This window comes from Megascapheus bottae, chromosome 26 (genome assembly GCF_031878675.1).
Source record: "Megascapheus bottae isolate mThoBot1 chromosome 26, mThoBot2.hap1, whole genome shotgun sequence".
Classification (NCBI taxonomy): Eukaryota; Metazoa; Chordata; class Mammalia; order Rodentia; family Geomyidae; genus Megascapheus; species Megascapheus bottae.
This window is the reverse complement of record NC_143534.1, coordinates 847,595-862,893: the sequence shown is the minus strand read 5'-3', so window position 1 is coordinate 862,893 and position 15,299 is coordinate 847,595. Positions and strand designations below refer to the sequence as shown.

General features: G+C 47.0%; 1 protein-coding gene across 1 annotated transcript; it reads right to left on the bottom strand.

Annotated features, from left to right (window-relative positions):
* Nucleotides 1-690: 690 nt before the first annotated feature.
* On the bottom strand, nucleotides 691-14,732 carry Tsnax (translin associated factor X). The gene is made up of 6 exons (XM_090318734.1): nucleotides 14,621-14,732; nucleotides 13,714-13,812; nucleotides 11,936-12,050; nucleotides 9,370-9,500; nucleotides 5,170-5,297; nucleotides 691-3,096 (listed from the first exon to the last, which is right to left on the bottom strand). The coding sequence occupies exons 1-6, from the start codon at nucleotides 14,634-14,636 to the stop codon at nucleotides 2,719-2,721; spliced, it is 867 nt and encodes a 288-aa protein (XP_090174860.1). The 5' UTR covers nucleotides 14,637-14,732; the 3' UTR covers nucleotides 691-2,718.
* Between the last annotated feature and the right edge of the window lie 567 nt (nucleotides 14,733-15,299).

Here is a 15,299-nt window from a genome sequence, read left to right as displayed (position 1 = left end):
ATGCTCTATAGACTATGTTAAATCTTACAATTCACCAGGAACACAAGCACACACTTGTAATTCCATCACTTGGGAGGACCAAAAATTTGAAGCCAGCTAGGCAGTACCCTGCCTAAAACAAATTTTAAAATCTAGTCATGTGGGGCCGGGAGTTTGGCCTAGTGGTTAAAGTGCTTGCCTAGCATGCATGAAGACCCAGGTTCGATTCCTCGGTACCACATTCATAGAAAAAAGCTGGAAGTGGTGCTGAGGCTCAAGTGGTAGAGCTCTAGCCTTGAGAAAGTCCAAGGACAGTGCTCAGGCCCTGAGCTCAAGCCCAGGACTGGCAAAAAATCTAGTCATGTTTTAAAAAAAAAAAAACTTCTAATAATCTACAAACAGCAACGGAGCCTCTTATTTACAATTTTCATTTCTTTCTCTTCTTCAGCTTTCCATGTGTCATTGTACTTCTTGGGATAAATGTATCCCATGTGGTTTGAGGATGTTTGTTTTTTATTGGTCCCGGGGCTTGAACTCAAAGCCTAGGTGCTGTCTCTGAACTTCTTTGCTCAAGGACGGAGCCACAGCAACTACTTCTGGTTTGGAAATAACTTAATTAGAGGTAAGGGTTTCCTGCCCAAGCTGGCTTTGAGCCACAATCCTCAGATCTCAGCTTAAGTAGGTAGGATTACAAGTGTGGACCACCAGCACTTCTTTTTTTTTTTTGCCAGTCCTGGAGCTTGAACTGAGGGCCTGAGCACTCTCCTTGGGCTTTCAAGGCTAGAGCTCTACCACTTGAGCCACAGCACATCCAGCTTTTTGTATGAATGTGGTGCATGCTAGGAAGCACTCTACCACTAGGCCAAACTCCCAGTCCCACCAGCACCTTTTTAATGCTCTTTAATAGAATTTCTAACTTTCTTTTCAGACAATTTACAGGCAGTACATAGAAACTCAGGTTTTTGTACACAGAAGCTTGACACAATATTATCTTATTCCTGATCTTTCATCTTTTACCAGAGAACATTACTGTGGGTTTTTCAGAAATTCTTTACCTGGTTGAAGGAGTTCCTTCTACTGTCTGTTCCTTAGCTCATCCTTTAAATACTAAAGGTGTTAAAGATTCACAGATGGCTTCCACATGTGGGAGGAGGTTACCCCGCTGCTTCCTCCTTGAGCTACTCAATGGTGGGTTATGATTACGTGTCACTAGAGGCTATCCAGAGCCAGGTGGATATATGCCATATCAGCTTTCATATGCTGATCAGCGTGGGGTTCCTAAAATGACCCAGGTCATGGGTGGACTTTCTCTTCACATGCGGCTGGATTTGTTTTACTGGTGTTTGTGGAGCACGGCGGCTTGTCTGTACATTGCAACATTTCCCAGAAGCAGCTCTGGCTTTGATTCTTCTTTATACAGTCATCCATTAATTTAATTATCTGTAAAACATCCATCACTTTTCAGTGGTGAAGAAAAAAATGTGATCCAGCACTTCATTCAGCCAGGAAAGGTAAAACTCATTGAACAGACTCACACTCCTAACTTGTCAGGCATGTCTGTTTTATTTTCCTTTAGATAATAATTTTTTGGAAAATTACATTTTCAAAGAATCAGCCCTTACAAACAGAGATAATCTTTCAAAAAAATAAAATCCAGTACCTGGATCCTCAAAACCCACAAAACAGCTGGGACTTTCTGGTGGGCAGCCAGAGTGCCATGCTTGGGCCAGGGTGGGGCCATGGGTGGCACTCCACAGCCAAGCTCAGTGGCAAGTCCCAGTCCCAAAGACAGCCGGCTAGAGACTGCCTGGGCTGGCAACCGTCTTATTGCTCAGTTATACATCATACATTTTCTTTGGCAACTTCATCAATTAACATCACAGGACAACTACAAGGGTCTGGGAATAAATATTTAAAATGTCACTGTAATTATTAAAATGTAATTTCTTATAGATGCTTGAATGAGAAAGCCTCCAAACATGCCTTATAACTTCAGCCCCCCCTTAAGAAAAAAAGAAAAACCAGAAAAACTGCTAAATAATCACTACTAAAAGTTTTTTAGCTTTATATACAATTATACAATGCAACTCAACTTGACCAGTAAAAATATTACAGCATTATCTCCAAATCCTTATCACAACTTCTATGATAAAGGACAAAAAAAAGAAAAAAGTAGAGTACCTGGGTACCCTGTCAGCTTAGTTCTAGAAGGCTGTTTCATACAAATACAAACTGGCCCAAAAGTTGCCAGAACTATATGAATTCTCACGATTAATAGCTCAAAACTTGCACTTTAAAAATACTGATAATTCCTTAACTCTTCATCTATGAATTAAGCCTATCTTGGAAGCTTGGTACAATATTACCAAGAAATTTATAAATGGAAAGCTTAAGTCCAGAAGTTTAAGGAATCATTTCTCCAAAAATAAAAACACCAATTTAACCACTAAAAACTACCACTCCAAAGGTCTGACAAAAAGTGAAGCCTGAGACATACTCATACAACAGACAAGCCACAAAGGTTGTCAGCAAGAAGTTTACAAAGACACGTGGGTAAACACTTGAATGCGAACTTTTAGGAACACTAAGAAATGACTCATTTGGGTAATTTTATATACAGCTGTATACAGTTTAAAACAGTACAACTGAAAACATTTCCATGTAAAAGCCCCAACAAAACCAAATGAAACACTAACAGTCTTAGAAGCTGTCATAGGAGAACAGCTGACAGGCATTACCCTAAGACACACCCTCTTCCTGATCTATCATTTCCGTTTTAACTGAAAACACATCTGCCAGCATATGCTTTGGTATCTCTGAGCCCCGGACTTTCAGAGCATAACAAGCATTCTCCACTTTGGCCAGACTCTGTTTCAAGGTGTACAGCTTCTTAGAAACCTCGTAAGGCCCAGTGTTACCAATGAATGAGAACCCATCATAAACCTGGCGCAAAAACTGGCTCACTTCAAAGGGGGTGTCGATGTCCCCGTTTCCCACACTGTTTATGCACATTCGCATCAGCTCGCCTGTCAAATCAGCCACTCCCAGCAGGTAGTCCACAGGCGTGACTTTCAGGCTCCACGTGACCAGCTGCTTCATCTGGGTATCAGAGGTGGGCTGGTTTAAAACAGAGCGAAAAGGCAGAAAGCAACACACAGAGAAGAGAGAGTGCACAGTGAGACAGCAAGGACAGTGAGCACCACGACTATTACAAAGTGCAAAATCACTAGCAGGCCAGTCATGCTAAACTTTGCCACATAAAATGATCTGTCTGGCTTAATAAATATCTGGCATTCTCATGAGGAATCTACCCACATGAGGCACAGGAAATTTGTTGAATCACTAAGATATTTACTCTGGGCTGGGCATGTGGCTTAGTGCTTAGCTAGCTAGCATGAAGTCCTGGGTTCAAATCCTCAGTACCACATACACAGAAAAAGCTGGAAGTGGTGCTGTGGCTCAAATGGTAGAATGCTAGCCTTGAGCTTCTTTTTTTTTTTTTTTTTGCCAGTCCTGGGCTTGAGCTCAGGGCCTGAGCACTGTCCTTGGACTTTCTCAAGGCTAGAGCTCTACGACTTGAGCCTCAGCACCATTTCCGGCTTTGTTCTAGGTATGTGGTACCGAGGAATCGAACCTGGGTCTTCATGTGTGCTAGGCAAGCACTTTAACCACTAGGCCAAACTCCTGGCCCCTAGCCTTGAGCTTCTTAAAAGACACTCAGGGCCAGGCACGGTGGCTCACACCTGTAATCCTAGTTACTCAGGAGACTTGAGTAACTTTCCAATTTTTAGTGATTAGTTGGAGATAAGAGTCTCACGTTCTTCTGTGCCGGGCTGGCTTTGAACTGGGATCCTCAGATCTCAGCCTCCTGAGAAGCTAGGATTACAGGCGTGAGCCACTGCTCCTGGCTTTAACACTTTTAACAGATGACACTGTAGCAAAGAAAGTGTACTTACTACCTGATGCATCTTACTGTAAGCCCTCTGTATATCACCTTTATAACAATGAAGTGCCCAGGAGTTTGACCTAGTGGTAGAATGCTTGCCTAGCATGCATGAAATCCCAGGTTCAATTCCTCAGCACTACATATTTAGAAAAGCCGGACGTGGTGCTGTGGCTCAAGTGGTAGAATGCTAGCCTTGAGAAAAAAGCCCAAAGACGGTGCTCAGGCCCTGAGTTCAAGCAAAAGAAGTAAATAAACGAGTGCTGTCACTGCGTTATAAGGCACACTGCAACTACACTCACACTTCAGTTCCTCCTCTACTGCAGACCCAGCACCGAGCACTACTCAATCCCAAACCTGCTCAGGAGACCACCTACCCAACGTTACACAGCTGCCCCTCTCCCTTACTGGATAACCTGGCCTTCCTTCCTCTTCCAGTTACCTTCACTCCCACCAAGAGATCACTGTGGTAACCACCCCATCTTCATTCCTTCCCCTAGAGGTCAACCTCTGCACATGACTGACCCATCCCCACGCTCCTCTTGTGGGAACCAAGTTCATAAGGTGCATGCCGCCCTTGGGTTTCCTTACCTATAACATGGAACAACCCCACAGACCCCAGCGGCTTCTTTTATGGACTACGTGAGACCAAATCTTCCAAGTTTTTGGTGGAATGCCCAGCACCAGGAAGCACCCTAACTGCTGGCTCCCTCATCACGGAGATCAAGCAAGTCTCTTTAGGGTTCCTTCCAGTAGAAGCAGCACCTGCACCGCTACCAAAACCCTCTGGGACCAGGGCAGGTGGCGCTGTAATTCCTCCCGAGGACAGCATGGACATCTGGTGCTAAGAACTGGCTGTACTTCTTTCAAGTTTAGGCACCAGGAGGTGGAGTCTACAGTAAGGAGTGAGCCAGGCCCTGGAGCCAGGCCTGTAGCCCTACATACTTAGGAGGCCAAGATCAAGGCAAGTCCAGGCAGACAAATCCACCAGCAAAAAGCCTTATCACCGAGCATACAAAATGAAGTCCAATGCCAGGTGCTAGTAGCTCAGGTCTAAAATCCAAGCTATACGAGGCTGAGATCTGAGGATGGACTTCCTAACATAGCCTGGGCAAAGAAGCCCATGAGATTTTAATCTCCAGCTTAATGAGCACAAAACCAGCCTATCTTCCCATCTAAACCACTGTAGGCCAGGAAATCACCTAGGTAAATTACAGTAAATGGGTAATAGAACATTAAATTCTCACCGTTTTGTTTTCTTTCCCGCTGTCTTCTGTTGTAAATATCAACTGCTTATTAATTTCTTCCATACTGATTAGTGAACGTGTTTTGATGAAGTGTTGAAAAGAGACAGCTTCCACATATTCCTGCAGCCCTGAAAAAAAACAAACAAAATTACCAAGAATAAGCTCTACATTTATAGGACTGCCAAAACCAAAGACGTGAAACTCCACCCCTCCCTCAACAAGACTCAGGTGGTGCTCACGGTGGCCTGGCCTCGTCCCAGGGCCTGGGGACATCACCACCAGCAGTGGGGGCCAGCAGTGGGGACCACTTCACACCTTGCACATCACAGGCACACAGAGACACACACACTGTCGTTTGTTTTTTTGTTTTGATCGGTCATGGGCCTGGATGCTGTCCACCCCACCCCTCCAACTACAACACCACTTCCTATTTTTTAATTTATATAACTGTAGCACTCACATGGTAGAGTAACAACCTAGCAAATGTGAGGCCACGATCAAACCCCAGTACCCCTGAAAACAATTAAAAAAAATAAACAAGCCAGGCTTGGGGCTTGGCTCAAGGACAGGGTGGCAGTCTTGAGCTGAAGAGGTCAGGGATAGCGCCCAGGCCAAGTTCAAGCCCCATGACCCCCCCCACACACAAATAATAATAAACTGTAACTATAAATTGGGTTTCAGAGAAATACTGAATGCATAGGAAAATGCCTTATTTCACTTGGGAAATCAAAAAGGTTCTAGAGGAGGAGGAGGAGGAGGAGGAACATGAAAGATGCACATTACAGTGAACACAAATAATACACCAATGATTAAACTGCCTTTTCTCTTTCCCAACCTAAGCATCTGCAACTATAAAGCTATAAACCCCCTACTAGCACTGCTGTTACCTCTGTTTTGTAAGGTGTATTTTTTTTTTTTTTTGCCAGTCCTGGGCTTGAGCTCAGGTCCTGAGCACTGTCCTTGGACTTTCTCAAGGCTAGAGCTCTACCACTTGAGCCTCAGCACCACTTCTGGCGTTTTCTATGTCTGTGGTACCGAGGAATCGAACCCGGGTCTTCATGCATGCTAGGCAAGCACTCTACCACTAGGCCAAATTCCCAGCCCAGTATACTGTATTTTTATTGAAATATAATCTTTTTTCTATAGCAGGGCAGTTCAAAACCCATTTGCCTAAAACAATCTACTTTTGAATATTGACAGCTAAGCTCCTTATAAGATGAAATCATTTCTAAGTTTATCAATTTTATAAGGCCAAGTTTTTATTGATCCCATTTTCTCAAAATGGAAGTTTTATAAAATGGTATTAATTTCTGTGCCATATTTATAGAAAAAAGCCAGAAAATCTCACCTCACTAAATAAATCTTCAGTAGAAAGAACAGTGCATAATAATATTCCACATTTGAAAAGTACCACAGAAGTTATAGACTCTATAATTCTGTTTTACAACTGAGGTCCAGGTCTAAAAGCTGGCTGGAAGAGTCGACGGCTGACTTTACTTATAACCATGAATGTCATTTTTAGAAAGCATATTCATTATAATAATTCCCAAGCTTTGAACTGACTCATTAATATAAAACAAGCTTTTACAACTAATGAATGGTCAGTTTTTCCACTGGCATTTTTTTTAACCATCTGTTTTCCTATAATTTCCTTTTAAAATAAAACCTATTCAGAAACCAGCAGTTCTTTAAAAAAAAAAAAATTACTAGCTTGAGCTGGGAGCTGATAGATCACACCTATAATTCTAATTACTCAGGAGGCTGAGATCTGAGGATCACAATGCAAAGCCAGACAGGTCAGGAAAGACCATGAGACGCTTATCTCCAATTAACCACCAAAAATGCCACAAGTAGAGCTATGTCTTCAGTGGTAGAGAGCTATCCTTCCTTGAGCACAAAAGCTCGGGTCCATCTCCAGAGCCTGAGTTCAAGCCTCAGCATGGGCACACACACAAAGACCTTTTTTTTTTTTTTTATTAAAAAAATAACAATGCAAAATCAGAGCCTTCAAACTTTATCTGTCATGATCAACTCTTGATTAGATGCAGTCTGTGTCAGATGTAAACTACCAAGTGCATCTGACATCATACATCGGATGTCCTTGGGATGTGTTTCAGGAGGCTTGCTTCAGAGACAGGTAGGCAATTCTGCCCCAGTGACTAATATTAGAGTTCGGCTTTACCTTGAGAAAATTCAAGGGCTTGTGGCCCGAAGCACTGAAAAGCACGTTTAGTCTTATGAACGTAAGAGGATGTTTAAACAAGTTATGCTTCAACTTGATGAAAAGGACATCCGTTATTTTCAGTGTATGATCCCCAAGGTGAAAACTTTCAGCCTACTGCCATATTCCATCAAACAATGCCTTCCCCTCTGCTTTTGCTTTGGATGAGATCCAAATAGAAGTATTTACAAAGCCAGCTTCCAGTAAATGAGTCGTGTGTAAGTTGCTTTTATATAATATGTTGTTTTTCTCTTCATTCTCCTATGAAAACAGATACAGGGAAACCCAATTAAAGGTTTCTGGTTGTTTTTACCTATCCTTATAATAGTTACCCACGTCAGTCCAGTTTTCCATCAAAACCACAGATGTGAAGGTATACAGGTTAAGACAGGTTTTAAGTTCAAATCTTATCTCAACCTTCTTTTCACTTTTAAGGCTTCTTCAGAAAACGGTCCCATGACTCAGCTAAACCCGTGAAGAGAAAGCAGGAGTTCACACAAAGAATCCTAAGCAAACATGAATAGCATTAATACTCACAACCGCCAAAAAATATAGGTAGGAAATCCCAAAGCCCATAAACTGAAGGTGGTCTGTCCACACAGGGTCTGCAAGGCAGCGTGGACAGAAACGTGGCATGCACTACAGCTCAAGCGTGAAAACAGCACACTGCGTGAAGGGAGGTGTGGTACACACTGCAACATGGACAAACCACGAAAACGCTACGTACGCTAAGTGAACGGGCCAGGCACAAGAGATTTCAGAGCAGATGCTCACAAGAAGCAATTCTGTGTCGACAGGAAGAAGTTGGTCGTTGCTACGCAGCTCGGCCGTAAGGAAACGCTGATAGTACCTTGCTGCTTATGCCATGAAAGCATGATAAATTAAGTCTAGGAAGGAGGAAGGACCTCTTGGACTTGTGCACGTTACCTGAGTAAGAAATCCCCTCCCTAGAAATGTCAGACCTCAGCTCAAAAGTAACTTTTCTGGGGGCTGGAGGAATGGTACCTGCCTCACTTATGGCCAAGCTCAATCGTCACCATAGAAAGTTTACAGTATGGGAACTGGGAGTGTGGCCTCATGGTAGAGTTCTTGCTTAGCATGCGCAAAGACCAGGGTTCAATTCCTTAGTACCATATATACTTGAAAAGCTGGAAGTGGTGCTGTGACTCAAGTGGCAGAGCACTGGTCTTGAGCAAAATGTGTCCAAAGGCATTGCCCAGGCCCTGAGTTCAAGCCACAAGACTGCCAAAAAAAAAATAAATAAATAAAATAAGTGGTAGGATCTGATGCCTGCCCATCACCCTTTCAGTTATAAAATTATTTGTAGGTGGGCCGAGAGCGTAGCCTAGTAATACAGTGCTCCCCTACCATGCATGAAGCCATGGCTTCCATTCCCCAGGACCATACACACAGAAAAAGCCATAACTGGCGCTGCAGCTCAAGTGGCAGAGTGCTAGCCTTGAGCAAAAAGTATCCAAGGACAGTGTCCAGGCCCTGAGTTCAAGTCCCAGAACTAGCAAAATAAATAAATAAAATTATTTGTAAGTCAGAAACAACATTCTCCAGGCACCGGTGGCTCATGCCTATAATCCTAGCTACTCAGGAGGCTGAGATCTGAGGATCTCAGTTCAAACACAGCCCAGGCAGGAAAGACCATAAGACTCTCATGTCCAGTTAACCACCAGAAAACTAGAAGTGGTGCTATGGTTCAAGTGGTAGCCTTGAACTGAAGGGCTCAGGGACAGTGCCCAGGCCCAGAGTTCAAGCTCCATGACTGACAAAAGGGAAAAAAGAAGAAGGAAGGAAGGAAGGAAGGAAAGAAGGAAAGAAAGAAAGAAGGAAAGAAAGAAAGAAAAAGGAAGGAAGGAAGGAAGGAAGGAAGGAAGGAAGGAAGGTCACCAGTAAATACACATTGAATTTTCCACTAAGCAAAAAAAAAGAAAAAAAAAATGTAACCACTTTAGTAAACCTAGACTTACCTGTGGTAATGGCTCGATGGAACTGGTGCATGTCTTCTCCTGTTAGCTCTTGGGCTACCTGCAATATTTTTTGTCTGACACTATCCAATTTAATTTCTGATTCAGCCAATATTTCTTCCATATCAGGAGCACTATAATCAAGACAATGGGCACTTTTAGAACATCAGCCTGGTGCTTTCATAATAGAACAGTGAAATAATCTCAATCAGTTAACCTAATTTTAAGCATCTGAGCCGGGCAAGGCGGCTCACCCCAGTAATCCTAGCTATTCAGGAGGCTGAGATCTGAGGACTGTTCAAAGCCAGCCTGGGCACTGAAGACTGTGAGACTCTTATCTCCAAATAACCACTAGAAAACAGGAAGTAAGACTGTGGTTCAAGGGATAGGGCAGTAGCCTTGAGCTGAAGAGTTCAGGGACAATGCCCAGGCCCAGGGTAAGGCAGTAGCCTTGAGCTGAAGAGTTCAGGGACAGCACCCAGGCCATGTTCAAGCCCTACAACTGACAAAAAAAAAAGAAAAGAAAAAAGAAAAATTTAGGCATCCGTGTGTTTTTTGGATTTTTTGGGGGGAGGGGTGAGAGTGGGGATCATGAGGCTTGAACTCTGGGCCTGGATGCAGTCCCTGAGCTCAGTCCAAGGCTACCCCCCTACCTCTGAGCCACAGCCCCACTTCCCATTTTCTGGTGATTAACTGGAGATAAGTCTCAAGTTCTTTAGGTTCTTTAGTGCCTGAGTTGGGCACTCAGATTTCAGCCTCCTGAGTAGCTAGGATTACAGACATGAGCCACCAAGCCTAGCTGTTTCTGGATACTTCTAATTCAAATCTACAAATATAATTTATTATTAATAATATGAAAAAAAACACAGAAAATGCTATAACATATTATGAAGTAGAAAGTATGAAACAATTTGTATGTTTAAGATAACCAATTTCGGGCCGGGAGTTTGGCCTAGTGGTTAAAGTGCTTGCCTAACATGCATGAAGACCCAAGTTCGAATCCTCGGTACCACATACATTAGAAAAAAGCCAGAAGTGGTGCTGAGGCTCAAGTGGTAGAGCTCTAGCCTTGAGAAAGTCCAAGGACAGTGCTCAGGCCCTGAGCTCAAGCCCCGGACTGGCAAAAAAAACAGTAAGAAAAAAGAAAGAAACAATAAACAAAAGGACGTTTTCAGGGGACAACCTGGGTTCAATTCCTCAGTATCACATACATAGAAAAAAACCAGAAATGGTGTGGTGGAGCACTAGCCTTGAGAAAGCCCAAGGACAATGCCAGGGCCCTGAGTTCAAAGCCCAGGACTGGGGAAAAAAAACAGGGGGCGGGGGGGGATGGTTTCAGATATGGAACCAAGGCTGCACAGGCAGGGACGGGGAGAAAATACACAGGAGAGTTCCACTGTATTGCTTCCGAGTTGCCAGGTGACAAGAAAGCTATGTAGACTCCAAAGTCTGCCTGTGTAAAAAGAAGCTGGAAGTTTAAGGAAGTCAAGATGGTCAGACTCATCAGGTAGAGAAAGAGGCGAAAACAGCGTGCCTCAGAACCCCACAGATGGGTTTACTTTTTAAGTGTTTAGCTTAGCAATGTTCACTGCAAGCAGATGAAAAAGCAGCACCTGACGTGGGCAGGCAGAGCAACTCCATAGCCCCTCAGAGATACTCAGCAGCAGCAGCAGAACACTACAAAAGTGTCAAAGAAAATTCTTCCTGCAAAATGAAAGTGGGGGCCAAGAGTGGGGCCTAGAGGTAGAGTGCTCGCGAGCATGCACCAAGACCTGGGTTCCATTCCTTGGTACCACATACATAGAAAAAGCTAGAAGTGATGCTGAGGCTCAAATGGTAGAGTTCTAGCCTTGAGAAAGCCCAAGGACAGTGTTAGGCCCTGGGTTCAAGCCCCAGGACTGTAAAAAAAAAAAAGGAAAGTGGGGAGATGGGAGTATGGCCTAGTGAGTGGTGGAGTGTTTTGCCTAGTATGTATGAAGCCCTGGGTTTGACTCCTTAGTACAACATACAGAGAAAAAGCCAGAAGTGCTGTGGCCCAAGTGGTAGAGCACTAGCCTTGAGCAAAAGAAGCTCAGGGGCAATGCCCAAGCCCCAAGTGCCAGCTCTGGGACCAGCACACTCACAGAAAATTTTCTTACAAGGAAAAGATGACATTAAAATGAAAATCTAATTATTCTGAATGAACAGCATGAAAAAGAACATCTCCAGGTTTATAAGACACCTCTGAAGCAGTGTTTAGAGACTTGCAGAAATCTTTATCAGTATCCAACGCTTGTATTAGGAAAAAAAAAGATACATAGCTTCCACCTTAAGAAATTAGAGGACGCCAGGCACAACGGCTCACGCCTGTCATCCTAGTTACTCAGGAGGCTGAGATCTGAGGATCAAGGTTCAAAGCCAGTCCGGGCACAAGAGGACCTGAGACTTATCTACAATTAACCTCTAGAAAGGGTAGGACGGTAGCCTTGAGCTGAAGAGCTCAGGGACAGTGACCAGGTCCAGAGTTCAAGTCCCATGACTGGGAGAAAAAAAAAAAGTTCAAGCTACAAAACACTTTAAAGGCACTCACCTGGTAATCCTATGAAGGAGGAAAATTGTCCTTTTACTCTCAACAGTTATGTCCCGGCTTAGCTTCACAAGTCTCTCGTACTTGTCATGCCTTCCATCCAGTTCCAGCTGAAATGCTAAGAACACATCACTGTGACTGGGCTCTTGACCACACATGCTCACCAGAAGCCTACCCCACAGCGGAACAAGAGCACATCACCAGCAGGCCCAGGGGGTGGCCACAGCAGAATGCAGCACAAACAAAGCTCAGTACTACCTCTAATATTTTTTCTGTAAGTAGCAATAAAACAGAGAAACAAAATTCTTGAATCCTTACAGATTTTCAGAAAACCTATAAGCTATATCACAGTAGTAGCACAAATGTACTCAAATTAATATATAATGCACTTCTTTAAGTGCCACAGCAAAATGAATTACATCCCAATTTCTTTTTTCTTTCTACCACTTAAGCCACAGTGCCACTTTCAGCTTTTTCTATTTATGTGGTACTGAGGAATGGAACCCAAGGCCTCATGCATGCTAGGAAAACACTCTGTCGCTAAGCAATATTCCCAGCCCCATACCTCAAATTTTTTTTTTTTTTTTTTTTGCCAGTCGTGGGCTTGAGCTCAGGGCCTGAGCACTGTCCTTGGACTTTCTCAAGGCTAGAGCTCTACCACTTGAGCCTCAGCACCACTTCCGGCTTTTTTCCATGTATGTGGTACCGAGGAATCAAACCCGGGACTTCATTCATGCTAGGCACGCACTTTAACCACTAGGCCAAACTCCCGGCCCCCATACCTCAAATTTTAAAAAGGAAAAAATTAGCCAGGCATTGGTGGCTAACACCTGTAATCCTACCTACTCAGGAGACTGAGATCTGAGGACTGTGGTTAAAAGCCAGTCCAGAAAGAAAATCAGTGAGACTCTCATCTCTAACCACCAAAAAGTCAGAAATAGAGCTATGGTTCAAGCGGCAGAGGACTAGCCTTGAGCAAAAAAGGTCAGGGACAGTACCCAGTACCTGAGTTCAAGCCTCAGAACCAGAACAAAACAATAAATATAAGTCTTCATCATACCTCTGATGTTTCAGACTAAAGTCTTCTTTATGAATAATTCATCATAAACGCTGCATTTATTTCCACCACATTTTACAATATTTAATCTGGGAAATTGGTAGTATATTTAAGAACCAGAGAAAAAAGGTGCATCACACAAATTTCACTGAGGCAATGCTGACTTTTCTAAAATTCTATTCCTATTAAGTATGAATGAGGCCAGGGCCAGATTACAGCTCAGTGGCTTCAAGGTCCTGGGTTCTACCCCAGTATTCCAAAAAAAAAAAAAAAAAGACAAAAGTAAACATGAGGCTGTTTTAAAAACCACCTTGCTTCTAACAAATACAACCTGACACTGCATGAAGTCTAAGCCTCCCACGTAGGAGTGGGGAATGTGCCCGCTGGCTGCCTCTGAGGGAAGACATGTCATACATGCTGACAGAGAGCAGAGCTGGCTGCAGGCAGAGAGTGTCAACGGCTGTGGCTCCCCAGATCCTACAAGTCAGAACTACCCAGTGAAGCACCGTCTAGGCAGGACAACTGTAAGGGCAATCGACAGAGAGGGGACTGAAGAAGGCTTCTGCTTTGTGGTCCTGAAAAGCGATGCAGACGGTGACTGAGGCTGAGAACAGAACCATGAATGGATGTGTGCATGCACGCAGATCTATGGCAGAGGTGGACCTGGGCAGGACCCGGCCGGGGGCTCTACCCTCTCCCCGCCACCGCCGAGGGGAGAACTTACATTTGAAGGCCAGCATCACCGGGGAGGACGAATTAACATCCTTCCCCTCGCGCCTCTGGGTGTGTGGGAAGTTGTCATGCTTCCTCTTCCGGAACCCTCCTGAGCGGGGACAAGGAGAAAACTTGGCTGGGTTTCTTCCATCGCTGGCGTTTGCTACACAAGACAACAAACCCCGTGCCCCCTGGGCCCTGGGCCGGGCCCTGCCCTGCCTCCCCTCCTGGACGGACCCCGGCCCTGCCTGGCCCTGACCTACCCTGCTGGACGGACCTCGGGCCTGCCCAGGCTGACCTCCCCTGCTGGACGGACCCCAGCCCTGCCCTGCCTCCCCAGCTGGACGGACCCCGGTCCTGACCTCCCCTGCTGGACGGACCCCGGCCCTGACCTCCCCTGCTGGACGGACCCCGGCCCTGCCCGGCCCGGCCTCCCTGCTGGACGGACCCCGGCCCTGCCCGGCCCTGCCCTCCCCTGCTGGACGGACCCCGGCTCTGCCCTGCCCGGCCTCCTCTGCTGGACGGACCCCGGCTCTGCCCTGCCCGGCCTCCCCTGCTGGACGGACCCCGGCCCTGCCCGGCCCGGCCTCCCTGCTGGACGGACCTCGGCCCTGCCCGGCCCGGCCTCCCTGCTGGAAGGATCCCGGCCCTGCCCGGCCCGGCCTCCCTGCTGGACGGACCCCGGCCCTGCCCTGCCCGGCCTCCCTGCTGGACGGACCTCGGCCCTGCAGGCCCTGCGGGCCCCCACCGGCCCCCCGACCCCGGCGCCGCCCAGGCGCGGCAGCGGCCGGCCGCCCCGATTGGAGGCCTGGCCCTCGAGGCGGCCGGGGAGGTGCGCAACCCCGGCGGCGGACGGGCGCCCGCGGCCTCGCGAGCCCGAGCCCGCCGGGGGCACCGCGGCCGAGCGCGGGACGTACCTTCCTTGCAGCTCATGTCGGCCGCGTTTTCTCCCAGACGCGCCGAGTCCGCAGAAGGCCGGGCGGGCGGGGGGGCCGGGGACGAGGGGGCCCACGGCCTCGGAGCGGGGCAGAGCGGCGGGGAGCCCAGGGACGCGGTGACGCACGCCGGAAGCGCGTCTGCGGCACTCGGACGGCCTCGCACACTTCCGGCCGGCCGGGACCGCCCCTCAGCGAGCTCCTTCCGCGGCGCACACTTCCGGCCGGAGTCGGCTCGGAAACCAGCCCACGGCGGCACGCACCCGGCCACGCCCCCGCGCGCACGCGGCCACGCCCCCGCGCTCATGATCCTCGGTCCCACGCCTGGCCTGCATATCCAGCTCCCCCGGCCCGGCGTTCCCAGCGGCCAGCGGGAGGGACGGCCCGGGACGAGGGACGGCTGGGCCGCGGGCAGGGACGGTGGACACGCCCGCCCCGCGAGCACCGGGCCGAGAAGGGCCACGACGAGCACCGCCCCTGGAAGGCGGTGGACAGGGTCCAGGGGAGGACGCCGGAGAGCACGCCAGAGACCGTGGACTACATGGTATACACCCGGGGGACCCTGCTGACCCGGTCTACGTGGAGTAGACCTGGAGGACACTGCTGACCCGATCTACGTGGTGTGGACCTGGAGGACACTGCTGACCCGATCTACGTGGTG